Below are 24,341 nucleotides of genomic sequence, written 5' to 3' on the forward strand. Positions count from 1 at the left end.
AATTGCATTGGCCTCCCCACGTGATCTTTGGTTGATTAACAATTGGTGCTTGATATGATGGCTATCGCAATGTACGATGACCAATAGTGCCAAAAGTACAACAATGTACGATAGTAGGCTATCATTTTGTGAAACCTGGTTTTCGTAGTTATCAATATTGTGACTCATTTTAATTCCTTTCAATCAGAATCAGTGGCGCCGGAATCCTTTCAGGAGTGCAGAGGCCAAAATGTAGAGTTAAATTAAAAGAATAATCTTGATTTCAAGGTGATCTCTCCATGTTGTCATTGGTAAGTCAACATCAAGAAAACTCAGAGTAAGTAAGGCTAAACCAACATGTAATATGTTGTCATCTGAACTTCAAATGCATTCATATTTACCAATCCATGACACTAATGAGACCTCGATTAGATTCATACAATGAAAGATATAGGGTAGGCAATTTAAAGAACAAGCGATAGTGAGGTAGATTCTGAGAGTATCCAATCAAAAAATTCAGACCCCTCTCTTCAGGCCTCTCTCAAGACACGCCCCCAAAACTTGTACCTGTCTGCAACTCACTAGCTTTAGCTACAACTCGCTAACTTCAGCAATAGTTATGTGTTTAATATTGCAGCGTAGGGACATTCACAGTGATACATACAATGATTCACAGCTGAAAAACAAGTGGAGGAAGGAGGGAATTGTAAAGGGAAGTAAAATATAGATCCTGTGTCCTTGTTTACGCATCTGTTATCAACGTGACGTCAATCGCTCTTGATGTCATGACGAACGTGAATCACGACCACAACTTCCATCGAGATTCTGAAAAGGCTACGACTCGTATTGTTGTAGGTCATTAGTATAGCCTTGTGTTTATTTAAAAAGATGTGCTTCTATTTTCAACGTTGGGTTTCATCAGTTTTTCTTTGAGACAGTCCTGAGAAAACAACTGCCAACCACGCATCACATAACTACATCAGCAATTTCCTTTTCTCTTTCGAACAATAGGGCTAGTTTCGAAGCCGCTGTCAAAAGGTTGCCCCGATAAACACAGTGCTTCAGAAACGACACATTAACAAACTAATTATCGCCTTTGTTCCGACTTCTCACGTCCAATCTTTTTCCCTCCAAAACCCGATTATTCAGAGCCTCTGCTACAACAACTACAGCATTTCCCCGTTGTGAAAGAAAAGAATGAGGGCATGAATGGCTGTAGGGACGCATTCGGCACACAACGTTTCTGCCTCAGCAACTAGCCTCCCACTTCCACGGCCATTTAGCAGTCTTTTTTTATGTCCTTCTAATTGAACCGTGTCCCAATGCAGCCTCTGATCTATTTGATGGGACGATAAAGTAGGACAACGTTCCCCTGCTGGGTCCCTCCTCCCTCAGACAATCCCACCGCCTGCCCAGAACGCAGTGGGCTAGTGGCTGTAGGAGGCACGCCACAACACACCGCTACGCACACACTTTGTTGACCTTTGACACTAGTGTGTTGTGTTTTTGTATGGGTTGCGTGTTTGTCTCTTTTGACTGGTCGTCACTTCTGACGAATGTAAGTCGATTTGGACAAAAGTGAAAGTAAAAGTAAAATCACTGCCCAGTTTGAGATCTGCCTGCTCGTTGTGAAACATGTAAAGATATTTGAGCATTTATTTGACAAAGTAGATTGCTTTTCCCGACGCGCATTTCAGAGGTGAGATGAAGGTGGGAGTGCTTTGTGCGTCTTTTATCTGGTAGGCCTACCGACCACCACCTCTCTGTCTCTCTCTCTCTGTCTCTTTGTCTCTCTCTCTCTGTCTCTCTCTGTCTCTCTCTGTCTCTCTCTCTCTGTCTCTGTCACTCTCTCTGTCTCTGTCACTCTCTCTCTCTCTCTTTGTCTCTCTCTCTGTCTCTGTCTCTCTCTCTCTGTCTCTGTCTCTGTCTCTGTCTCTGTCTCTGTCTCTGTCTCTGTCTCTGTCTCTGTCACTCTCTCTGTCTCTCTCTCTGTCTCTGTCTCTGTCTCTGTCCTCTCTCCGCCGTAGGTCCCTTGGGCTCGGTGGCCGACATAGTCCATACAGTCTTGTCCGCTTAGTGCACATCTCTCCCAGGGGCCTCTGTGATTGGCCCGTCATGTGACCACCGTCAAACGCTCACAGTTACACCACGGCACCGACAGACTCGGTTAATACTCGCATGTTAATATCTGTCCGTCTATCTGTCTATCTGTCTGTTGATCAGTCTGTCTGTCTATCTGTCTATCTGTCTGTTGATCTGTTGATCTGTCTGTCTGTCTGTCTGTCTGTCTGTCTGTCTGTCTGTCTGTCTGTCTGTCTGTCTGTCTGTCTGTCTGTCTGTCTGTCTGTCTGTTGATCTGTCTGTCTATCTATATATCGATATATCCCTCGAAAAATTTATATATAATTTATATATAATTTATATAATATATAGCATTTATTAAATAATAATTATCATAAAATATGCGAACATAAAATCGAAAATATATATATATTTTTTTAAAAGAAAGATAAGATGCTAAGTGAACCGTGGAGTACCAGGGATGTACCGAGGAAGAGGAATATAAAATACAATTTAACATCCGCAGTCTGCCTTTCTTTCCGTCTCGTCTGAACACATTAAGGTCATCTCAAGGCGGGGGTCAGTGAGCCCCCAGTTCAGCTCGGTTCAGCTGCGCTCAGTTCAGTTCAGCTCAGCTCACCTCAGTTCAGCTCGGTCCAGCTCTGACGGGACCTGGACGGGGACGGACTCCCGGGCTCGTGGTCGAACGCTCCAGGATTCTGACCCCTGGTCATCCCAATGGGTCTGAGGCAGGATCCTTGCGGCCCCTCACGGCGACAGGGAGCCAGGTGAATGGTTCCTCCTGGTTGTCCTTGCTGGTGCCCCCCCGATCCCAGAGCTGGACCTGGGATTGGTGTGGACCTGTCCCGCGTCTCAGGAAGACCAGGATTAATTACAGTTCATTTGTAGCGATCTCATTTAGTTTTTGGTCGACGTCAAAGGTTCCTCTGCAGAGGTTTCACACTCGCCGTGTTTTGGGGCAGTCTCATGGACGATGTCCGTCGTTCTGTGAAGGTCATGAGTGAAGTGGGTCATTTGAGTTCGAGTCTTGTTTGTATCGACGGCTTAGAGGCCATGCTGGAAACCTCTTGGTGGGATCTATCTTTGTGTCTGTCTGTCCGTCTTTCTGTCCGTCTGTCTCACTGTCTATCATAGACGACGTGACCATCACGTTTAATCCATGTGGTTTATTCCCCTGTTTGATATTTTTGCTTTCGTCTTTTGAGAGGGAGAGAGAGAGGGAGAGGGAGGGAGAGGGAGAGGGAGAGAGAGAGAGAGAGAGAGAGAGAGAGAGAGAGAGAGAGAGAGAGAGAGAGAGAGAGAGAGAGAGAGAGAGAGAGAGAGAGAGAGAGAAAGAAATTGTCTGGGGGATTTAGACAGCTGTCAATTAGAATCCCTCGACGAAAATCCCAGTCACCACCACCCCCTCCCCATCTCTCTCTAACACATCTCTCATCCCCCTTCCACTACTACCACCACCACCACAACTCACTCAACCTCCACCCCCCCCCCCCCCATCTCCCTCTTACAGCCCCTCCTCCACCACCATCACCCTCCCATCTCCCTCCGCCTCCACCACCAAATCCCCCCTCCACCACCGAGCGCCAAATTAGCATTGTGTGAGCCCGGCGCTAGAACCCCATTAGCGCTGTGTTAGCTTTCCATTAGCGCTGCCTTAGCTCTGCGTTAGCATGCGGGCTGTGCGTGTCTATGTAGATGAGGGTGCTTGAGATCCGGGCCTCCGAGGCGGCTGTCGTTGTTGTTGTTATTATGTCCCAGTCGCATTTAATCCTCTCTGAACCCTCCACACACACACACACACACACACACACACACACACACACACACACACACACACACACACACACACACACACACACACACACACACACACACACAGGCCCTGTCTTGGCTGTGTGCGTATGTGAGATTGTGTGTTTATATATCAGAGTGAGTGTTTGTTTACATGTGTGTTTGTTTACATGTGTTGCTTGTGAATGTTTGTTTATTAACATGTCTGTTTGGGTACATGTGTTTTGGCACATGTGTGTGTGTGTGTGTGTGTGTGTGTGTGTGTGTGTGATGGATGAGGGTCTGGGAGAGGGGGGGAGGGGCCTCAGTGTGGGGGCGTGGCCACGGCGCTGCACCGCCGTCGGTGGGATTCAGTGACCGGCGGAGGAGGAGAGCTCTGATTGGTCCACGTTTCCCTCGGCTTGCTGTTGTCTTTCCAGTTCAGTTCAGTTCACTTAGCAGCTTCCCACACACACACACACACACACACACACACACACACACACACACACACACACACACACACACACACACACACACACACACACACACACACACACACACACACACACTCTTACACACACTTACATTAACACACACACTAGCATTTACACACGCACTAACATTAACACAAACAGTAGCATTAACCCATGCAAACACTATCAATACCACAGCCACACACACACACATACACATCCACTAGCATTATATCACACACACACACACACACACGTACACACATACTTCCATAATCACACACATGCACACACACACACGCCCACAAACACATACAATCAGACACACAAAGCACAATCACACGCACAAAATCCCATGTGCACACACGCACAAACAATCCCACACACAGACACACACCCATCCATGTGGTGTGTAGGAGGCTGGCTTTACACAGCTGTCATGGTGACAGTGATGAGCACCGCTCAAATGTACATCACAGTCGTCACGGCGACGCCCACATCGCCATCACAACAGATCACCATGTGTTATGACAGACAGAAAATACATACTAATGCACATTAAATCGCACACTTAAAACAGTACATTTTAACTAAAGTCAGTTTCTGTCTTCCTGCCAATAGGAGTTGTTCTGTCGTCTTCGCTACGCGTTACACTTTGTCATCGCTTTGCTTCGTAATCCCAGTGCTTCCCAATGCCTCCCAGGACCTCCCGGCGCCTCCCAGTGTTTCGTCCAGCGACTGTCCAGACACGCAGATTAGGTTTATATTTACATTTAGGGTACTTAGCAGACGCTTTTATCCAAAGCGACTTACAATACTTACATTTATGTAAATATTGAGAAACAATAAAGAGAAACAACAATATATTGCTGTCGGTACAGTAAGGATGTTCCCAAGTGCCAAGCACTAACAATCGCTAGGTTAACCCATTCCCTGTTGGTGTAGATTAATCTCCTTGGTTTCGATGAATATTATATCCTTGGTTTAGATTAATCTCTCTGTTTCAGATTTATATCTCTGGTTAGATTAAATTCTCTGTTTTAGATTCATATCCGTGGTTGCGTTCATATCACTGGTTTCTCCATCTTCACCAGCACTAGTGCAGTGTGTTATGTTTTGTTATGAACACAATACAGCATCTCTCTACCCGCGAGAGAGAGAGAGAGAGAGAGAGAGAGAGAGAGAGAGAGAGAGAGAGAGAGAGAGAGAGAGAGAGAGAGAGAGAGAGAGAGAGAGAGAGAGAGAGAGAGAGAGAGAGAGAGAGAGAGAGAGAGAGAGAGAGAGAGAGAGAGGCCGTTTGCTATAAATGACTGGCACGCGTGACATGGTGTCCTTGATTTCCTATTATTTTTTTGCTGCTTGCACATGCCCTTGCTGTACGTTATTATGCAGTCATCTGCTGTCAAGACGCCTTACACTCATCCCGTCATTCCTTCTCTCTCTCTCTCTCTCTCTCTCTCTCTCTCTCTCTCTCTCTCTCTCTCTCTCTTCATGCCATTTACCATGTGCTTGCCTTGAGCCTCCTCTATTTCAAGAGCAAATGGAGAGAGAAAAGAAGAAGAGGAAAAACTAAACAAAAAGAAGAAAAAAAATACATTAGCATGCCCACGTGAACGCGGGAATGGCGCCAGTCCCCACGTGCACTTTATTTTTTCAAGTGCACTGACGTGACGAACAGGGGGCATTTTAACGGGTGTGATTAACATCCATGCAGGAATGCACATACCCAGACACGCGTTGTAAACACACACGTCTAAAACACGCACCGGGTGGTGCGTGGGTAGCCGCGCGCTCCCGTGTAACCTCAGGTATGTGCGCGTGAACCGCGGCTGCCGCTGCGTCTCCGGTGACTCAGGACTCAAAACATTACCGTTAAACGGCTCGCGCCTCCAGAGCGTCTGCGTGCCGAGGTGGAGGGCCGCTAAACACATCAGGTCCGGTGCTGTACGCGGCTCAAGCACTCGCGTATCAGGAATCAGGGTATTGTTTGGACTAGAGGGAGTGTACGGTTTATTTTTTGTTTTCGTGCCCTCACAACTTTTGATTGCATTCCTCTGCGTTTCTGTGAAGGTCGTCTTTGGTGACTTTGATGGCAGTAAAAATTGTTGTTGCATCAAGCCACTGAGACCATTCAGTGGGGCTTTGTGTTTCATTCTACAAGAGTTATGCCCAAGATGGATTTAATGTTTTTATTAGTAACCAACTGTAACTGTAATTACTCTCGTGAAGACACCCCTCTTACGCACTACACACTAATTGTACTGTATTGGTCAGCCTGACACAAAAGTACTTAGCATCGTATAGCATCTTATCCTAGCTATCTTTGTTGCATACGGGGATGTGTTAGCCTAGCGATTGTTAGTGCTTGGCACTTGTTCTATGAACATCCTTACTGTGTTACGAAAGCGATATATTGTTGACAAATGTACTTATTTTTTAGCGGCTTTGGATAAAAGTGTGAATGTAAATGTGAAAAAAAATCTTTCCCTTTTGTGCATCAATGGACAGGAGATATATATATATATATAAGAGCTGTCAGTTAAACGCATTATTAACGGCGTTAACGCAAACCAAATTTAACGGCGTTAAAGAAATTATCGCGCGATTAACGCAATTATTTTATACAAAAAAAAAATAGATCTTTTTTTTTCTTTGGCTCAAAACAAAGAAGCAGTAGCCTGACTGCTATGTTCAAATTACATTTGTTCAAAGCAGTCGTTTAATTGCACTATAGGCTCTTTTTTTGTATCGTCCTGTTTTGATCAGTATATGCCAATGTTGTTATCAATAAAAAATCATTTGCACAAGGCAAGCCGATGCAATTCACCATGTTGATAAGAGAATTAAAATGAGAAGAATTAAAAAAAATCAAGGGATATTTAGCATAGAAAAATAATTTGCGATTAATCGTGAGTTAACTATGACATTAATGCGATTAATCACGATTAAATATTTTAATCGCTTGACAGCTCTAATATATATATATATATATATATATATATATATATATATACTTAAATAAGGTGAATGTGTCCATACACATGGACAACCTTACTCTCCAATACAGTTGTGTTGCTCTCCCACGGTGAAGAGCTCAGCCGTGATTGGAAGGCCAAAGCGAGGTCACCTGCTGTCCTCTTCCTATTGGCTCTCAAACACAGACCCCCCCCAAAACCGCTGGCCGCTCGAGGGGTCCGCTGCCACGACGTAATGGACGGGGTCGCAGAGGCACCTCACACGCCAGCAGTCATCACCAGGGGTGGCTGTTGGTCCTTACCTGTAGTCAGGGTGTCCTGTTGTTATGGTTACCTGTTGTTATGGTAACCGATTCCCCACCGCAGCTCGCAATAAGACAAGGACCTGGAGCATCGACATGAAAAGACAACACACACACACGTGCTGACAATCGTATGCACACACACACACACACACACACACACACACACACACACACACACACACACACACACACACACACACACACACACACACACACACACACACACACACAAACCTACGTGTACAAAACACGCACAAAGAAACACACACAAGCCATAAACATGATTCATTGTTACTCTAAGTTTACACATGCACACACACACACACACACACACACACACACACACACACACACACACACACACACACACACACACACACACACACACACACACACACACACACACACACACACACACACACACGTTACAAAGGCTCAGCTCCAGCTGTTTATCACATAGTGGACACAGTAGAACGTGTGTTACTGGTTGATATCCACCGTGTCTATGAGCACAGACCCACACACACAAAGAGACAGACAGACGGCCCCTTCACCCTCTCACGTGCTCCATGCCAACCCGAACCATTTACATCGACATTTACATTCAGGGCATTTAGCAGATGCTTTTATCCAAAGCGAGTTCCAATCAGTACATTTGACAGAAGAAAGAGAAACAACAATATGTCGCTGTCGGTACAGTAAGGATGTTCATAGAACCAAGTGCCAAGCACTAACAATTGCTAGGTTAACCCATTCCCCGTATGCAACAAAGATAGCTAAGATCTGACTTCCACCAGCTAGCTAGCTCTATAGAGACAGCCACCAGTAGAAGTACTGGGAGTTAGGGGCCTCACTGGGGCCCCAAAGATATTAACCCCCACTCTTCAATCGCATGAGCTTTTCTAACCAATATTTAGAATATCAACATGAGCAGTCAAAGAATGATCTTCAATTCCATTCGTGGCAGCGGTCGCCCAAATAAGGGCGTACAGACCCTCCGGAGATGAATTTCAACAAAACATTGACTTTTCTTTCTGGAATGTTAAATCGGTCCCAGCGCCCTCCCTGGAGCCACACACAGCTTTACACTGAGCTATTTCAGACATCCTGCACCTTATAAAAAAAAAAAACACACTTTAAAGAGCACAAAAGACAAGGCGTCCTAATGGAGTTATCTGGTGTGGGGAATCACAAAGAAACGGCCGGCGGCCATTACACTGACTGAGTTACGCCGTCCTCTGTCCCCAGTGTGACGACGCCCCGTACCCGGGGGGGGGGGGGGGGCGGAGAGCCGGTCCTTATCTCCATGAAAGGCCCCGGCCCATTGGACGAGCAGGGAGATAAACTAGGGAGGCCTGCTTTGTTTCGCTAATCCACCCAGAGGGACCAAGACTGAGACCTTTTTCCAAATAGGTCACCTTTTCTTTTGTGATTGCGCTCGCTAAGTGTCTCTGTGTCTCTCTCTCACTCTCTATCTCTCTCTCTCTCTCACTCTCTCTCTCGCTCTCTCGTGCTCTATGGCTTGCTCTCTCGCTCTTTATGGCTCTCGCTCTCTCGCTCGTTCTCTCTCTCTCCCTCTCTCTCGTTCTCTCTCTCTCTCTCTCTCTCTCTCTCTCTCTCTCTCTCTCTTTCTCTCTCTCTCTCTCTCTCTCTCTCTCTCTCTCTCTCTCTCTCTCTCTCTCTCTCTCTCTCTCTCTCTCTCTCTCTCTCTTATAATGTCTAGTGTCCATCACTCCAGATGTGTGTGTTTCTGCACTTATGTTTGTGTGTGTGTGGGTGGATGTTTTGTGTGTGCGTGTATGTGTATCATTTTGTTTAAGGCATGTCTGTTTTTGTGTGCATGTCTGGAGGCGTACATATGCGGCTTTTGTTTGATTGTATAGCTGTTTGTGTGTGTGTGTTTATGTGTTTGTGTGTGTGTGTGTGTGTGTGTGTCCATCAAACACCTGGTTGTTTGCACATGCAGGGCTGCGCAACGTGCGCATATGAACACAGTGTGTGTGTGTGTGGGTGCGTGTGCATGTGTGTGCATGTGTATGTGTGTGCATGTGTGCGTGTGTGCATGGGTGTGTGTGTGCGTGCATTCGTGCATATCTGCAAGTACATGTGTGTGTGCGTGTGTGTGTGTGTGTGTGTGTGTGTGTGTGTGTGTGTGTGTGTGTGTGTATGTGCCTGTGTGTGTGTGTGTGTGTGTGTGTGTGTGTGTGTGTGTGTGTGTGTGTGTGTGTGTATGTGCGCGCCCGTGCCTGTGTGTGTGTGTGTGAGTGTGTGCCCTTTCTCAGGGCCCGACACAGAATCACTCTTGTTAATAAAAACTCTGGATCCAATGCAGCACTAAGCATCGTCGTGGCCTCCAGCAGGTCCTCATCCCCGCTCCATCACTTTACACAGGTCATGTGACGGCTCATGTGGTTCACGTAGCAACGACAACGACCACGACGACCGCGACACGAGGACAGTAGCGGGGCCTCAGAACGCGGCCGCAGTGTGTGGAGCCGCTCTTGTGGAAGTCCGGCCCGGGTGCACACTCCATACGATTATGTAACGCTACGCTGTCCCGCTAAGGCTAGGAGCGCTGTGCTGTGTTGTGTTGGGAAGGAGATACGGCTAGCTACCAGCGCTATGTGTTAGCGTTGTGTTGTGTTGTGTTGGGAAGGGGATACGGCTAGCTACCAGCGCTATGTGTTAGCGTTGTGTTGTGTTGTGTTGTGTTGTGAAGGGGATATGGCTAGCTACCAGCGCTATGTGTTAGCTTTGTTTTGGGTTATGTTCTGTTGGGAAGGGTTGTTTTGTGTTGGGAAGGGGCTGAAGCTACCAGCGCTACGTGTTAGCGTTGTTTTGCGTTGTGTTGGGAAGGGGCTACGGCTAGCTAGCAGCGCTACGTGTTAGCGTTGTGCTGGATTGTGTTGGGAAGGGGTTCCAGCTAGCTACCTGCGATATTTGTTAGCGTTGTGTTGCGTTGTGCTGGGAAGGGGCTACGGCTACCAGCGCTATGTGTTAGCGTTGAGTTGCATGTGTTAGCTTTATGTTAGCGTGGAGTTGCCTGATTTAGCGTTGAGTTGCCTGTGTTTGCATTGTGTGAGCGTTGTGTTGCATGTGTTAGCATTGTGTTTGCGTTGAGCTTCATGTGTTAACATTGAGCTTCATGTGTTAGCGTTGAATTGCGTGTGCAGCTTAACACGCGTGTGCCAGTAGCAGCTGCTGCTGAAGTCATGAATTTAATTTTCTTTTCTTCCTTTTTAGGCAAAGGTTGGATTCCCCCTCCATGATATTATCCCTCTTATTTTAAGAGCTGGTCTCTTCACTTCCTCTCTCTCGCTGTCTCTCTTTGTTTCTCTATCTCTCTCTCGCCCTATTTCTCTCTTAATTTCTGTAACCCCTTTTCCCTCACTTTAATTCTATATCTCTCTCCCTCTGTCTCTCTTTATCTTAGCTTTATTCCCCTGTATCTCTCTCTCTTTCGCTCCCTATCTCTTCATTCCTCCCCTGCCTCCTTCTCTTTGTCTCCCCCCCTCTGTCTTCACATTTCTCTCCCCCCCTTTCGTCTCCCTCCCCCCTCTAAGGTCGATCTATTTACACCCTCACCTCGGGCGCCACACGCACATTAGCTTTTCTTCTTGCTCCTAATGGCGTGTCAAGTGTGATTGTACCCTACTTTGGGCCGGGGGGGGGAGACGCGCTTTTATTTTGGCGGGGCGTGATGCAGTTAAAGCAGCATGACGAGCGCACCTGTCCGTGCCCCCCCCCCCCCCCCAGACCCCCCCTCCTGGAAGCACATGACCTCTTGAAAGTCTACATGGTTACGTAACGACCGGTTGGGGGGCCGGAGAGGGAACCCTGAGGAACGTGAGCTCAGAGAGAGAGAGAGAGAGAGAGAGAGAGAGAGAGAGAGAGAGAGAGAGAGAGAGAGAGAGAGAGAGAGAGAGAGAGAGAGAGTTACTACCTCCTGTGATTTCTTTAGGGAACGCAGAGGCCCCTATCTTTGGCATCCTGAGGTGGTTCGGGGGGGGGGGGGGGGGGGGGGGGGGGGTGAGGTAGGGGGAGTGAACGGGTGATTCATCCCCAGTACCCGGTGGAGATTTTGTATCAGCGCGTACCGTCTGGTGAATCTCAGGGAGGGGGTGAAAGAGTGGCGGCGTGCGACCGGGAAGAACAGCTGATGGTGTATACTTAGTGGTTTAGAAGTGTGTTCTCCGCTTTGTGTGGTTTGGTTGCGTGTCGACGCCCTCCCGGTTTAAAGCACGGAAAAAGATATAGGCCTCCGATAAGGAGGCCTATATCTTTTTCGGCGCTTTAAACTGCGGGGAGTCTAGCGATGTGAGTGTGACTGAGGAAGTGACTGAAAAAGATATAGGCCTCGATACTTTCACTAGACTCCCCCCCCCCCCAGTTTAAAGTACTGAAAAAGATATAGGCCTCCGATACCTTCACTACGCGTCCCCCCCCCCTCTGCCATTTTAAAGCACTGAAAAAGATTTACGCCTCTGATACCTTCACTAGATTCCCCCAGGTTAAGGCACTGAAAAATATTTAGGCCTTTAAGGATACCTTCACTCAGCGCCCTTTAATTCCACATACTTCACCTTTAAGTGCTTATATTTGGCCGGTCGTTCTGGCCGATGATTGTCTTAACTGGGCTCTGGTCTGACTAACCGTCAATGACGTCATTCGTCCAATAACAAAAAAATCTATTTTGTGTCTGGACACCGTTTGGAATTAAAGGATGATTCCTCAGCGGTGGAGTCTACTGGTTTAGAGTCGCCCATGTCACCACGTCCCATGGTGGGCAGAGTGTGTTTAATCTGATCCCAATCCACCGCAGGTCGGATTAGAGCCCCCTCCCTCTGTGGGTATAATGGGGCTTTCATTTTGGGGGAACACCCACCAATACGAGATTAACCATCCCATAATCTAGGAGCCAGCAGTCCCGCTGTATTAAAGCAGTACTGGGGCTAGGCGGGACGGAGCCTGGGCAGGAAACCGGAAATGGGAGGGGGCGGAGCTACGCCTTGTTCCCTGTTTTGAAACTGAGATGTTATGCTGAAGAAAACTCGATTTTAATAACTGTTTTTCTGAATTGGCATGTCTACACGGTGTTGATTTGAAACATTTATGGATACTTTAGATATTGATCTATCTGATTTGACCAACCTTCCCATAGTACATCTTTATCCAAAAATTGCAATCACAGAAGAAATTGAGCAGCATCACTTGTTGATAACCCTCTGTCAAACGTAGAACCGATATATTAAAACATTGTATCATATGCGAGGCGGTAATCTGTGTAAGCTGTTGTTCTTAAAGAGGGGTCGCATATCAAAACAGGCTTGGCCTAGTTTCTGATGTGGATTTTGTGAGGAGGACGTGATTGAACGGAGGGTGAATTGGCGATCCTTTGGTTCTATTGACGACATAGGATAGAAACAAGTCTAAAGCTGTGAATCAAGACTCAGAGGGCTGGACTAGCATCGCTATCAGATAGCCCACTGGCTCAATAATTCATATCAATCACCAAGTTCATTAAATAATCTTTGTGTTTTTGAGTGGAGGAAAAGTGATGAAAAAGAACGTTATGTCCATCTTAAATCAAAAAACAATTATATTTAATTATGTATAGACTAGCAATAGCCAGCGAGTGTCTTATTAATATTAAATCATTGGAATCACCAAGTGACCAAATTAATCGGTTTCAGAGGGGAGGAAATTTGCTGGAAAATAATTTCAATGCCGCAATACAAATCCCCATAAACCCAAACCAACATTCCATAATATATCACAAATAGAGCCATTCATATATGTCTTCCCTGATATAGTTCCTTGATAAAGATTGCAGGGAGATTAGCAGAGATGTCACCTGCGACCCTGACTTGTAAAGCATGAATCTATTGACCCTTTGACCCTGTATGTGTGAGTGCGTAAGTGTGTGTGTATGTGTGTGCTTGTGTGAGTGTGTGTGCATGTGTATGCTTGAGTGTGCGTGTGTGTGTGTGTGCGTGTCTGAATCCTCTCCCTTATCTCTACATATTGCTTTGGACTGGAGAAGCTACACCATCACTCCAGTTTGTTGTCCAGTTGTTTTTCTATTTCTAGGATAATATTTTAATTTGAAGCACAAATAATAATAATAAGTATTATTATTATTATTATGATAACACAGCACAGATTTCCTTTCTTATAGCTATAATATAAGCATATTGTATCATATATAGCCTAATTAAACATCCTCACTCTATATTCCTCAATCATATGGTTAAGTGTCGTTATGATCATGTGGGCCACGTGAATAACCCCGTAACAACCTTCAGTTGTTTTATATGTAATAACATATAAAACAACCTTTATTATCATATTATAATTTATTCACTGAATCTATGATTTAGAGCAGCTTGAAGGAGTTAATCGGCGCTACAAAGGCAAAGAGAAAAAACCAACTTTCAGAACCGAACACACACACACACACACACACACACACACACACACACACACACACACACACACACACACACACACACACACACACACACACACACACACACACACACACACACACACACACACACACACACACACACCTCTCTCTCTCTCTCTCTCTCTCTCTCTCTCTCTCTCTCTCTCTCTCTCTCTCTCTCTCTCTCTCTCTCTCTCTCTCTCTCTCTCTCTCTCTCTCTCTCTCTCCCCAAACACACACACACACTAGCATGACTCTTGCTCACATTCGGAGACCACCCCGACGGCTCGGCGGTCGTACGTTGGCACGTTGACGTCAGTCAGAACGTTACTCTCCCATCCGGGTCCTCGCGCCTCTCGTGCTCATATTTACTTTGTCCAGACGGGAGGGAAAAGCTCTGCGCGTCTTAAGCGTGTTGGACACACACAGCCTCCCGTTCCCCGCGCGCTGTGATGGGAACCTCGCGACGTCCAGCAGCCCTGAAACTATTCCCGCCTTTGCTGGCTTTCTACTAGATTTCCCCCCTAATTGATTGATCGCGTGATTGGATACTGATTTTTTCGCAACCACTTTTCGCAACAAGTGGTTTTACGCCCGCCCCCCGATGCATTCGGGTTTTTGATGGCTCCGAGGGGACCATGGAGATAGCCTTGGTGAGCTTTGAGAACGGCGGTGCCAAGCGGACCGTGGCGGGGGGCAATGCCGACGAAGCCTGCCGGAACGCGCTGGATCATCACCAACCCCAACCCCCTTTCCTGCAGACGGGACTCGGAGAGGACTACGGCAAGGAGCTGAACACCCTCAGCGGCTGCGGTGGTGGTGGAGGTTTTGGTGGTGGTGGTGGTGGACTTCATCCACCTGCCCGGCGAGGCTCGTGGCGAATCAACGACATGAACAACACGTTCGGCTGCAGCGAGGGCTCCATGGATGCGCTTTTACGCGCGGACCACAGTCCGCACCTATTCGACGAGGACACGCTGGAGCTGGACAACGTGGACCGGGACACGGAGTGCAACACGGAGCGCGTGCTCATCAACATCGCGGGGCTACGCTACGAGACGCAGTTGGGCACCCTGAACCAGTTCCCGGACACTGTACTCGGGGACCCCGCCAAGCGCATCAAGTACTTCGACCCGCTGCGCAACGAGTACTTCTTCGACCGCAACCGGCCCAGCTTCGACGGGATCCTCTACTTCTACCAGTCGGGCGGGAAGATCCGGCGGCCCGTCAACGTGTCCATCGACGTTTTCGCGGACGAGATCCGCTTCTACCAGCTCGGAGAGGAGGCCATGGAGCGGTTCCGCGAAGACGAGGGCTTCATCAAGGAGGAGGAGAAGCCGCTGCCCCAGAACGAGTTCCAGAAGCAGGTGTGGCTCATCTTCGAGTACCCGGAGAGCTCCAGCCCCGCGCGGGGCATCGCCATCGTGTCCGTGCTGGTCATCACCATCTCCATTATCACCTTCTGCTTGGAGACGCTCCCCGAGTTCCGGGACGAGCGCGAGCTCCAGGTGACGGGTCGCCTTGACAACAACAGCAACAGCACCGGCGGCGCCCCGCGTCCCTCGCTCACCTTCACGGACCCCTTCTTCATCGTGGAGACCACGTGCGTGATCTGGTTCACCTTCGAGCTGTTCGTGCGCTTCTTCGCGTGCCCCAGCAAGTCCGAATTCTCCAAGACGGTGATGAACATCATCGACATCATGTCCATCCTGCCCTACTTCATCACCGTGGGCACGGAGCTCGCGGAGCAGCAGGGGGGGCAGGAGCACCAGCAGAACGGCCAGCAGGCCATGTCGCTGGCCATCCTGCGCGTCATCCGCCTGGTGAGGGTCTTCAGGATCTTCAAACTCTCGCGCCACTCCAAGGGGCTCCAGATCCTGGGTCAGACCCTCAAGGCCAGCATGCGCGAGCTGGGCCTGCTCATCTTCTTCCTGTTCATCGGCGTCATCCTCTTCTCGAGCGCCGTGTTCTTCGCCGAGGCGGACGAGCCCGAGTCGCACTTCTCCAGCATCCCCGACGCGTTCTGGTGGGCCGTGGTCACCATGACGACGGTGGGCTACGGCGACATGAGGCCAGTGACCGTGGGGGGCAAGATCGTGGGCTCGTTGTGTGCCATCGCCGGGGTGCTGACCATCGCGCTGCCCGTGCCGGTCATCGTGTCCAACTTCAACTACTTCTACCACCGCGAGACGGACCAGGACCAGTCGTCGCTGAAGGACGACCCGCCCAACCCCGACCACGCGAGCCCCGAGGCGAAGCGCCGAGGTAGCAAGTCCTCCACCAAGTCAGAGGACGTGGAGCACAACGACGGGGGAGGCGGTGCGGATAAGGCGAAGGACGCGAAGGGGAGCCGCGGAATGGCCATCAAGCGCTCCCTTTACGCGTTCTGCCTGAACACCAGGGACATGGACCTGTAGTGTTTGAGACGTTCTGCTGTGGTTGTGACTGAGACGCTGTTATAGTGTGCTGAAAGGCCTGTTTACTAGGGTGCTGTACGAGCCAAGGATCCACACTTTGTAATCCTGGAAAGGGATTCATTGACTGCGTAAAATACGCACAAATTAAAACCATTGCCATCCCAAACTCCGGTGAACATTATACCCCCAAGTTTCTATAGGATTCATTAAGAAATATCCTTAGGGCCCATATTATAAAACTAAAAACATAACATTTAAACAACATAGCATGCACTGCACATCACCCCTTAAACCGCAAAAGTCCAGTTATTTTTTATGCTTTTATGCTATTTTGCATTATATAACAAATCAGAGTTATGTTCGAAGTGAACGGCATTAGTAGGACGTTTATAAAGTGTTAGAGGGAGAGAGAGTGCACTGATGATTGAGACTCTGGATGATTACTTTACGCGCTTTCCATTACGCACTGGATGACTGGCATCCGAGAGAGGGCCTTCCCCGCTCCCCTCACGGAGCCGCTGGCCCCTCCTGTACATATGCCTCTGTAGATAGAGAGAACCACATGGCGATCAGCCCCGACGGCTTATTTTCGTATTCTTTCGTGTTTTTAGTCGTATGTTTACTGAATTGGATAACACTGCGCAAATCGATATGGAGATACCCCCTGAACCGCCTGCTGTTTGTTGTTGTGATCGTGTTGTTTGGGATGTAAAAGAAAAAAAACTGAAATAACAATTTGTTTTTTAAACATAACGCTAATCTCGCTGCCCAGTTTGATTCACTCAGGTCTTTAGAAGTGAGTGAGTTTTTTAATTTTTAATTCATTTTATTCTTTATGGCTATGCCCAAACTCAACCCACTACCTAACGAGGACTCACGGAGCATTTTGTCTCTCAACACTGACAGTTTTTCCGTTTCTGATCACGTGACCAGAAGAGAAAAAGAAAACGAAAAAAAATGAAACAGACCCACTTTGGAAGTACCGCTGGAATAAACCGGAAATGGGACTAGGAGACCGACCAATCAGGAAGGCGTCTTGGGGAAGTCCTCAACCGTGAGTACAATTAAACAAATGTGATAAACTGTTCAGAGAGTAGGTCTCTGAATCATTAAGGTTTAACGAACTCCCACTTCAGAAAAAGGTCTTAAACAGGGTCTGTGTCCTCCAACAGCAGCCAGCACTCAGACAGGGATCATGCTTACAGATCAAAACCTTTTGTAGCACAAGGCTGAAAAGTTGTTCCAGAGAGCGGCACGCAGCCAGGCCTCCTGACCTACATCCCTGCACTCGTGGATTAGATCTCAAATCAAACTTCCAGGGCCAAAGCTATGCACATTTTGATGAGACCTATCAAAGTATCTTTCTTCTTCTTCTTCTTCTTCTTCTTCTTCTTCTTCTTCTTCTTCTTCTTCTTCTTCTTTTTCTTCTAATTCTTCTTTTCTTCTCACCGAATTCTTAATCTTCTCTTCCTCCTCCTCCTCCTCCATCTTAATCTTCTCCTCCTCCTCCTCCTCCTCCTCCTTCTGCCCTCATTCCTCAGAGACCTCCCCATTGTACACTTGACGGCGCTGCTAAACCAGGTTAATAGCCACCAGGGGTTTCTACCTGTCCGCCTCGCTGAGCGTTAACCATGTCTCCCCGTCACATCAGCCACGTGACTGGATGATGCATCTCCACTCTGCGTCCTTCTGCTTCCAGTGTGCTCACAGCGGTTCCTAAAGGCTCAGTTATGGTTCCACGCCGACACAACGCAATGACAACACAGACGCTTCGACACAGTCGTGAACCTGTTTGTGGTTCTGCGTCAGGTTTTAGTGAGCGGGCCAATCACAGCCCTTGTTGCTGCGTCGCCTCGACGCAAGGTTGCAATTCTTGGGAGGCGCACGCCAGGCCCTTGCGATGGACGCAAGGAGAATCCGCAAGGACGTAATGGGTTCGTAAACCCCCTTGCGTTGTGTCGAAGTGGTACCATAACTAAGCCTTTAGCGATCGTTACTCTGGGATGTGACTTTCACAAGACAGAGTGTGAGCTCTCTGCAGGGGGGGGGGGGGACGAGGGGGGGGGGGGACAAAGGAAGTGTCTAATGACAGCAGAACAAGTCAGAGATAAAGTGGAGGCTGCAAGGCCAGAGATGCTATCGGTTAAAAGGGCCGAGAGAAGCTCAAGTCGCTCCCCTGTCAGAATTGTACATTTGCAGGCACTTAGTGGCTGCCACGCGAATATATTTGACAAAGAGGGAGGGGAAAGGTTGGCCTTGCATGACAAAAGGAGATAAATATGGGCAGCTGCTAAATTACTGAACGTTTCATATGTAACAAACCTGCTTTTTGGTTTCTTCTTTCAATTTCTAACCAGAAGACTAATTTTTCCAGAGTTCATTTAGCCTCTGCAAAGCTTCCTCCCTTACCTCCCCATACCCCTTTTAGGCACTTATTGTATGTTGTACGTCACGGCACTTAATGTGCGCACTTATTGTATGTTGCACGTCCTTGCACTAAAAAAGAGTACTGAACATTTTGTAGTATCTTATCCTAGCTATCTTTGTTGTGTACGGGGAATGGGTTAACCTAGTGATTGTTAGTGCTTGGCACAACATCCTTACTGTACCGACAGCGATATATCATTGTTTCTCTTTCTTCCGACAAATGTACTAATTAATTAAAACTTATTAGTAATTCGATTTGGATAAAGTTTCGCTCTAAACATAGAATGTCAATGTAGATTTTATGCTCTTGGGTTAGTCAAGAAACCAGACCTCCAGCCCCTGAATGGTGTATTCACGACGTTGATTCTGATTGGCTCATCTTAGTTCAAATCGGTCACTTAGTCCTAAACCCCGCATAATCTGTGGTGCCCAGGGACCGGCGGGCGGATGTCGGAGCACATCAGATACGGCCCTGTTTGTATCCTGCCCGCAGTGTGATTGTTGGACGTGTTTGGTTGCTATGTGCATAACGTGGCCATTAACCGGCTGAGCGTCTATTTCACTGCTTGCTGGGCATTGTGCAAAACCACCGTCCTTCTCCTCAGACAAACTGGATTTAGACAATTTGCGTGTGGAGCACGGATGAAATGACAACGTTTTGCGTGGCGCTGTGCAGGGTTTACAAATTGAAACACTTACGGTTTCGTCTTTTATGCAAACACAATCAGTTCAGGCGCTCGCTGGCGTCTTGCCTGAGAGGACAAAGCCAGCATGGGTGTTTGTCTTCCTCCGTGCCGACGTCTCCAAGGTTACACCAGTAGCTTGGTGCTGCCTCTTCTGCTCGCGAGTATTGTCTGTCTCGAGACAGCATATAACCTTGGCTCCCGGGAACTTCTATTGTACATCTGAAAGCTTCTCGGCAAAGTGGTGTTAAGCGGCAGTCAGACGGCAGTATCAACAAGAGAACCCTAGACTCTTTCTATATACCGTGTGGCCTTCATCGTCCAACCGGAAGTGATTTAATAACCGTCTTTTGTGAAAAGGCGACTTTAGGTTATGTTTGACGAGGTCTCATGTTCATGCCCTGTATATCGTTTTTAAGATATGGGTCCTAGAATGCAACAATGTTCACACTGGAGATGAGCCATCTCCGCGAGACGGACGGACACACGGGGCGTTGTGTCTGTCGGTCGTTTCCTAGGCGATAACGGGTGACGCACATACATTGAGCGTAGAACACACACCGCCACCAGATCCAGGGATGCAATCCTATAGAGGGAAGCTGCTCTACCATCTTCTACTCTTCCTTCTCAAGCATGAGCGCAGATGCGTCCACCTGAGTAAAAATAGGAGTAATTAAGCATCCCAGTGCTCTCAGAGAGAGAGAGAGAGAGAGAGAGAGGGAGGGAGGTGGGGGGAGAGCTTGGGGGAGGATTCCTTCTGTTCGTCCGCATGGCCTTGTCTCCGCGCTCCTGAATAATCACCGGCAACGCAACATCTGGACGCAGTCATCCATCAACCAATTAACGTGCCATTTTTGTTTCTTTCCCGTTTTGTTACGGTTTACCTGGTGATTACAGCTTCCCCATGTCTCAGGCTGGGCTAAGTAGTGGTTGTCAGCTCTCACGGTGATGTCGCCGTGGTAACCAAAACCCTAGATTTAAATCCACAGGCTCAGCGGCAAAACTGGTTAGGGGGTTCGGTGATTGCCCGTTGGTGATTGGTTGGAGTTTGCGTCATCAGCTCTCATTAAGCATACTTACTTTGTATATAGTAAGTCATGTGACAACCTTGGGTCAATAAGAAAGTAGACTTGCTGGTAAGCGTGTATTGTTGTGAATGTTTAGTTTGCCGAGAATGCCTGTGTACCCCTGGGGTTTCATGACATTGTCAGTTGAGCTCTTTTAAAGATGTTACTTGTGTAGTTAGTGGTGTGATGTTAGGTACACTTGCCCTCGCTTCAGGGCGTATCCATAAGGCCTACCTCGACATTTTCTCACACTGTTTATTTGGGCCACAGTCAACTGGCTTATTAAAATTTGAAATACCGTATGCAATATTGACATTGCTTAGTCGAAAGATATTTGACCCAATCTATAACCTGTGTTTTCCCCTGTATGTTTGTACTTTGAAACTTTCCCTATACATGGTGACTGTAGACAAACAAAGCCTTTGAATTCGGATTTGGATAATTATATTGTGCGTACGCAACCAAACTGTCAAAACAGAGTTCATGGAAGGAGCTTCAGCCACCGGATCAGCAGGGGCCATGAAGAGGGAAAACCGTTTCTCACGGTTCTGTTTGGATAGGTCTGGATGTCTCCGGGCAGTAGTGTGTGTGTGTGTGTGTGTGTGTGTGTGTGTGTGTGTGTGTGTGTGTGTGTGTGTGTGTGTGTGTGTGTGTGTGTGTGTGTGTGTGTGTGTGTGTGTGTGTGTGTGTGTGTGTGTGTGTGGATCACTACTGAATGCAAATTAAGTTTTTTCCCTTTTCACATCCAGCATTAAGATTGACTGGATTAAAGCAGTGACTACGCTTACATTAAAATGTATGTATTTAGGTGCAGAGCTGTCTCTCACAGCTTTTTTTCTGTCCCGGTCCGACCCTGTTGCCATAGTAATACCTTAGGAAGGACAAGTGTCAACTGACAAGTTTAACTGTTATTAGATTTTCATGCATTTCAATGCAGTCTAACTATAATTATTTTTTCAAATGTAAGCTGATAATTGCGTACATGTTAATTGAACAAGAGATGATTGTTGTGGAATAATTTTGATGTGTTCATAATATTGTATACAAAGTTAAACGCAAAATTTCCACTAAGATTCCTGCAAAACAATTTGCCACTTCCACACTATGTGCGCTCGCTACGTCCCTTTCGGATACCAAAGCTAGCTGCTCGCCGTGGCTGATTCTGATGTTACCTGATACAATAATATATATATAAAAAAACATATACAGTATATAGGCCTATATATATGTATTCCTGCAAAATGTCTTTCTTGAGATCATTAAGCCAAAGAGCATTTGGCCCAAAGGCCCCTCATTAGAAAGGTAAACATAGCCGTAGCACTTTGGGGTATTGATTGCGAAGGGACCAAAGTGCTAATGCTGTTGTTAACATTCGTGGTGCGCTTACGCTAAATGCTCTTTGGTGGAATCGGAACAACAAAGTGATTCTATTGGTAACAGATGTTTTAGTGCAGCCAGGAAAGTCATGATCGAATCACCCGGATCGAATTTGGTGCATTTGCTGTTTGTTGCTCATCTAATCTAAAGGTGCATCTGCATTTTATGGATATACTATATCCTACTATCTTAACTGTAGGGTTTGGGTTAGGGTTAGGCCTAACCCTTTCCTTAATTTATGTTTTTAATAAGCAGGAAACTGCAGGATATTCCCTGAATGTTAGCATCTTGCGTTTATTCTTTGCTAGCATCCTGTATTCTAGCTTTGTGCTTCAAAATAACGTCACACTACCAACGCCACCGCACGTTGAAAGGCAGGCCAGTAACGTTTCAAGGCTAACATTTTGAATGGACCCACAACCCTTTTCTCCCAGAGTGTGGATCGCTGTATGCCGTCAGACCTCAATTTCTAAGAGTGTTAAGAGCTCACAGTAGCAGATAGCATCAGGTCATATCTTTGTGGGGGGGTTCGCTCCACATGATGTGAAAAAGTGAAAGCTTCTAGTGTTCACAACCAAGAAAGCGTCGGAACACTTTTAAACTTGGAGCGTGCTACGAAGAATGGTGACGGCTTCAACATGGTCTCCAAGCCAGGAGTCAGATCTACCTCTGTCTGTTGGCCTGAGATAGTTTGTTCATTGAGAGACAGGAAACAGATAGTGAATGAAGCCTACACATGACGATGGATCAATTGAACACATATTTATCCATATCAAACTACTTTATTTCACAGGCGTTATTGAGAGGAGTTGCTGTTCCGTAAGATGCTTTAGCCTTAGCCTTTATCATTTAGCCTTAGACTTTAGCCTTAGCCTTTAGCATTCATCTTTGTTTAGCAAGGAACGGTAAATCTATCTATGAGTCATGTTGCTATTCTAATTATTTGCTTGTCCTGCAGTCATGGTGATGACACCTGTTTTGACAATTAAAGTGTAGCTGTGGGAATATGGAGGATTGGAAAATTAATAACGTTTTTGGCAGAGATGGTAGGCTCATCCGGCCTTTTGTTGTAAGTTGTAACACAGAGGCCGATTCATATCGTAGGAATTCCAAAGGGAGACGTAATGATTTGGCAAAGTCTTTGTTGCTTCTCACCTCTTTGTTGTCGGAGACAACAGGAAAACCTGGATCTCTGCCTGAATGTTGACAGGGTTCATCAGAGTGACTTGATGTGTTTGTTGAAACCACGACAAAGAAGTTGTTCACACATTCAGAAGTAACATTGATGAGAAAAAATGTCACACCTCGGAATTGAAGATACATTGGAATTCTCAAGTGTTTGTTATTTTAATCTGAGTGGAATATGTGTGTGTGTGCGTAGGTGAGTGTGTGTATCTTGGTTGTGTGTGTGTGTGTGTGTGTGTGTGTGTGTGTGTGTGTGTGTGAGTTTGTATCTGGGTTTGTCTTTGTCTGTATAAGTGAGTGTGTGTGTATAAGTGAGTGTGTGTGTTTGTCTGTGCATGGGTGCATGTCAGCCTGAAGCCAAATGTCATTACTGCTGTCATGCTAATGCCATTAGCTAACTGAGTCTCAAATATTGTCCGCCCTTATTGGCAGCATGATAAGCCAATCATATTGAGGGGCGGGCCTAACGGAGGTTTAAATACCGAAAACGACTCATTGTGATGGGTAGATGATGCATTGTGGGTATTCATGTGTGTGAATGCCAGGGTTACCCTTTATGGAGGACCTCATTAGGCAAACATACATTCAGCGTTAATAGTGTTCTTCAAGGCAGTATGTTCTCATTTAGCCAACATTATTTTGACTATTGTGTTGTGTTGTGTAGCGTTTGTCTACAGTTTATTTGTGCAGCATGTATTTCAAGACCATTATATTTGTAGCTTATTAGAACTGTATCTTAGAATAGATTAGGGCTGGGTAAAAAAATCGATTGAATCGATTTTGGATCGATTTCATTTAAATTTTGCAATATCGATTCATAAGGCATGAGATTGATTTCTTTGTACTTTTTTTTATTATTTTTTTATTATTATTATTTTTGCACTTTAATAAACAATGCCTTGATGCAATTTGCAGTGATGGAATGTTGTAGTTCAAGTACACTTTCACATGCAATTCCTTTTCTAATTTCAAAATTGTGCTTTTGAGACTTGAGACAGTTTTGTTTACAGCTGAAGTTTAAACTGTCCAATTTACAAGTTTGCCCTTAAAACCTGTTGGTTAAGACGAAGAAAAAAAAGAAAGTACATTTGTATTTTGTAACACAGTTGAGCCATTTTCATTATTTAAGAGCAGATTGAACCGAATCGAA

At 46.7% G+C, this 24,341-nt stretch overlaps 1 protein-coding gene across 2 annotated transcripts; it reads left to right on the top strand.

Moving 5' to 3' along the window:
* Nucleotides 1-14,593: 14,593 nt before the first annotated feature.
* Nucleotides 14,594-16,949, top strand: LOC130380744 (potassium voltage-gated channel subfamily A member 1). 2 transcript variants are annotated; one of them, XM_056588063.1, is made up of 2 exons: nucleotides 14,594-14,854; nucleotides 14,906-16,949. In XM_056588063.1, exons 1-2 carry the CDS (start codon nucleotides 14,674-14,676, stop codon nucleotides 16,450-16,452), a joined length of 1,728 nt encoding a protein of 575 aa, XP_056444038.1. In that variant the 5' UTR covers nucleotides 14,594-14,673; the 3' UTR covers nucleotides 16,453-16,949. The 2 variants fall into 2 exon arrangements, with proteins under 2 accessions (XP_056444038.1, XP_056444037.1); XM_056588062.1 differs by having other exon boundaries at nucleotides 14,594-16,949.
* The last annotated feature ends 7,392 nt before the right edge of the window (nucleotides 16,950-24,341 follow it).

Source organism: Gadus chalcogrammus, chromosome 4, assembly GCF_026213295.1.
Source record: "Gadus chalcogrammus isolate NIFS_2021 chromosome 4, NIFS_Gcha_1.0, whole genome shotgun sequence".
Taxonomy (NCBI): Eukaryota; Metazoa; Chordata; class Actinopteri; order Gadiformes; family Gadidae; genus Gadus; species Gadus chalcogrammus.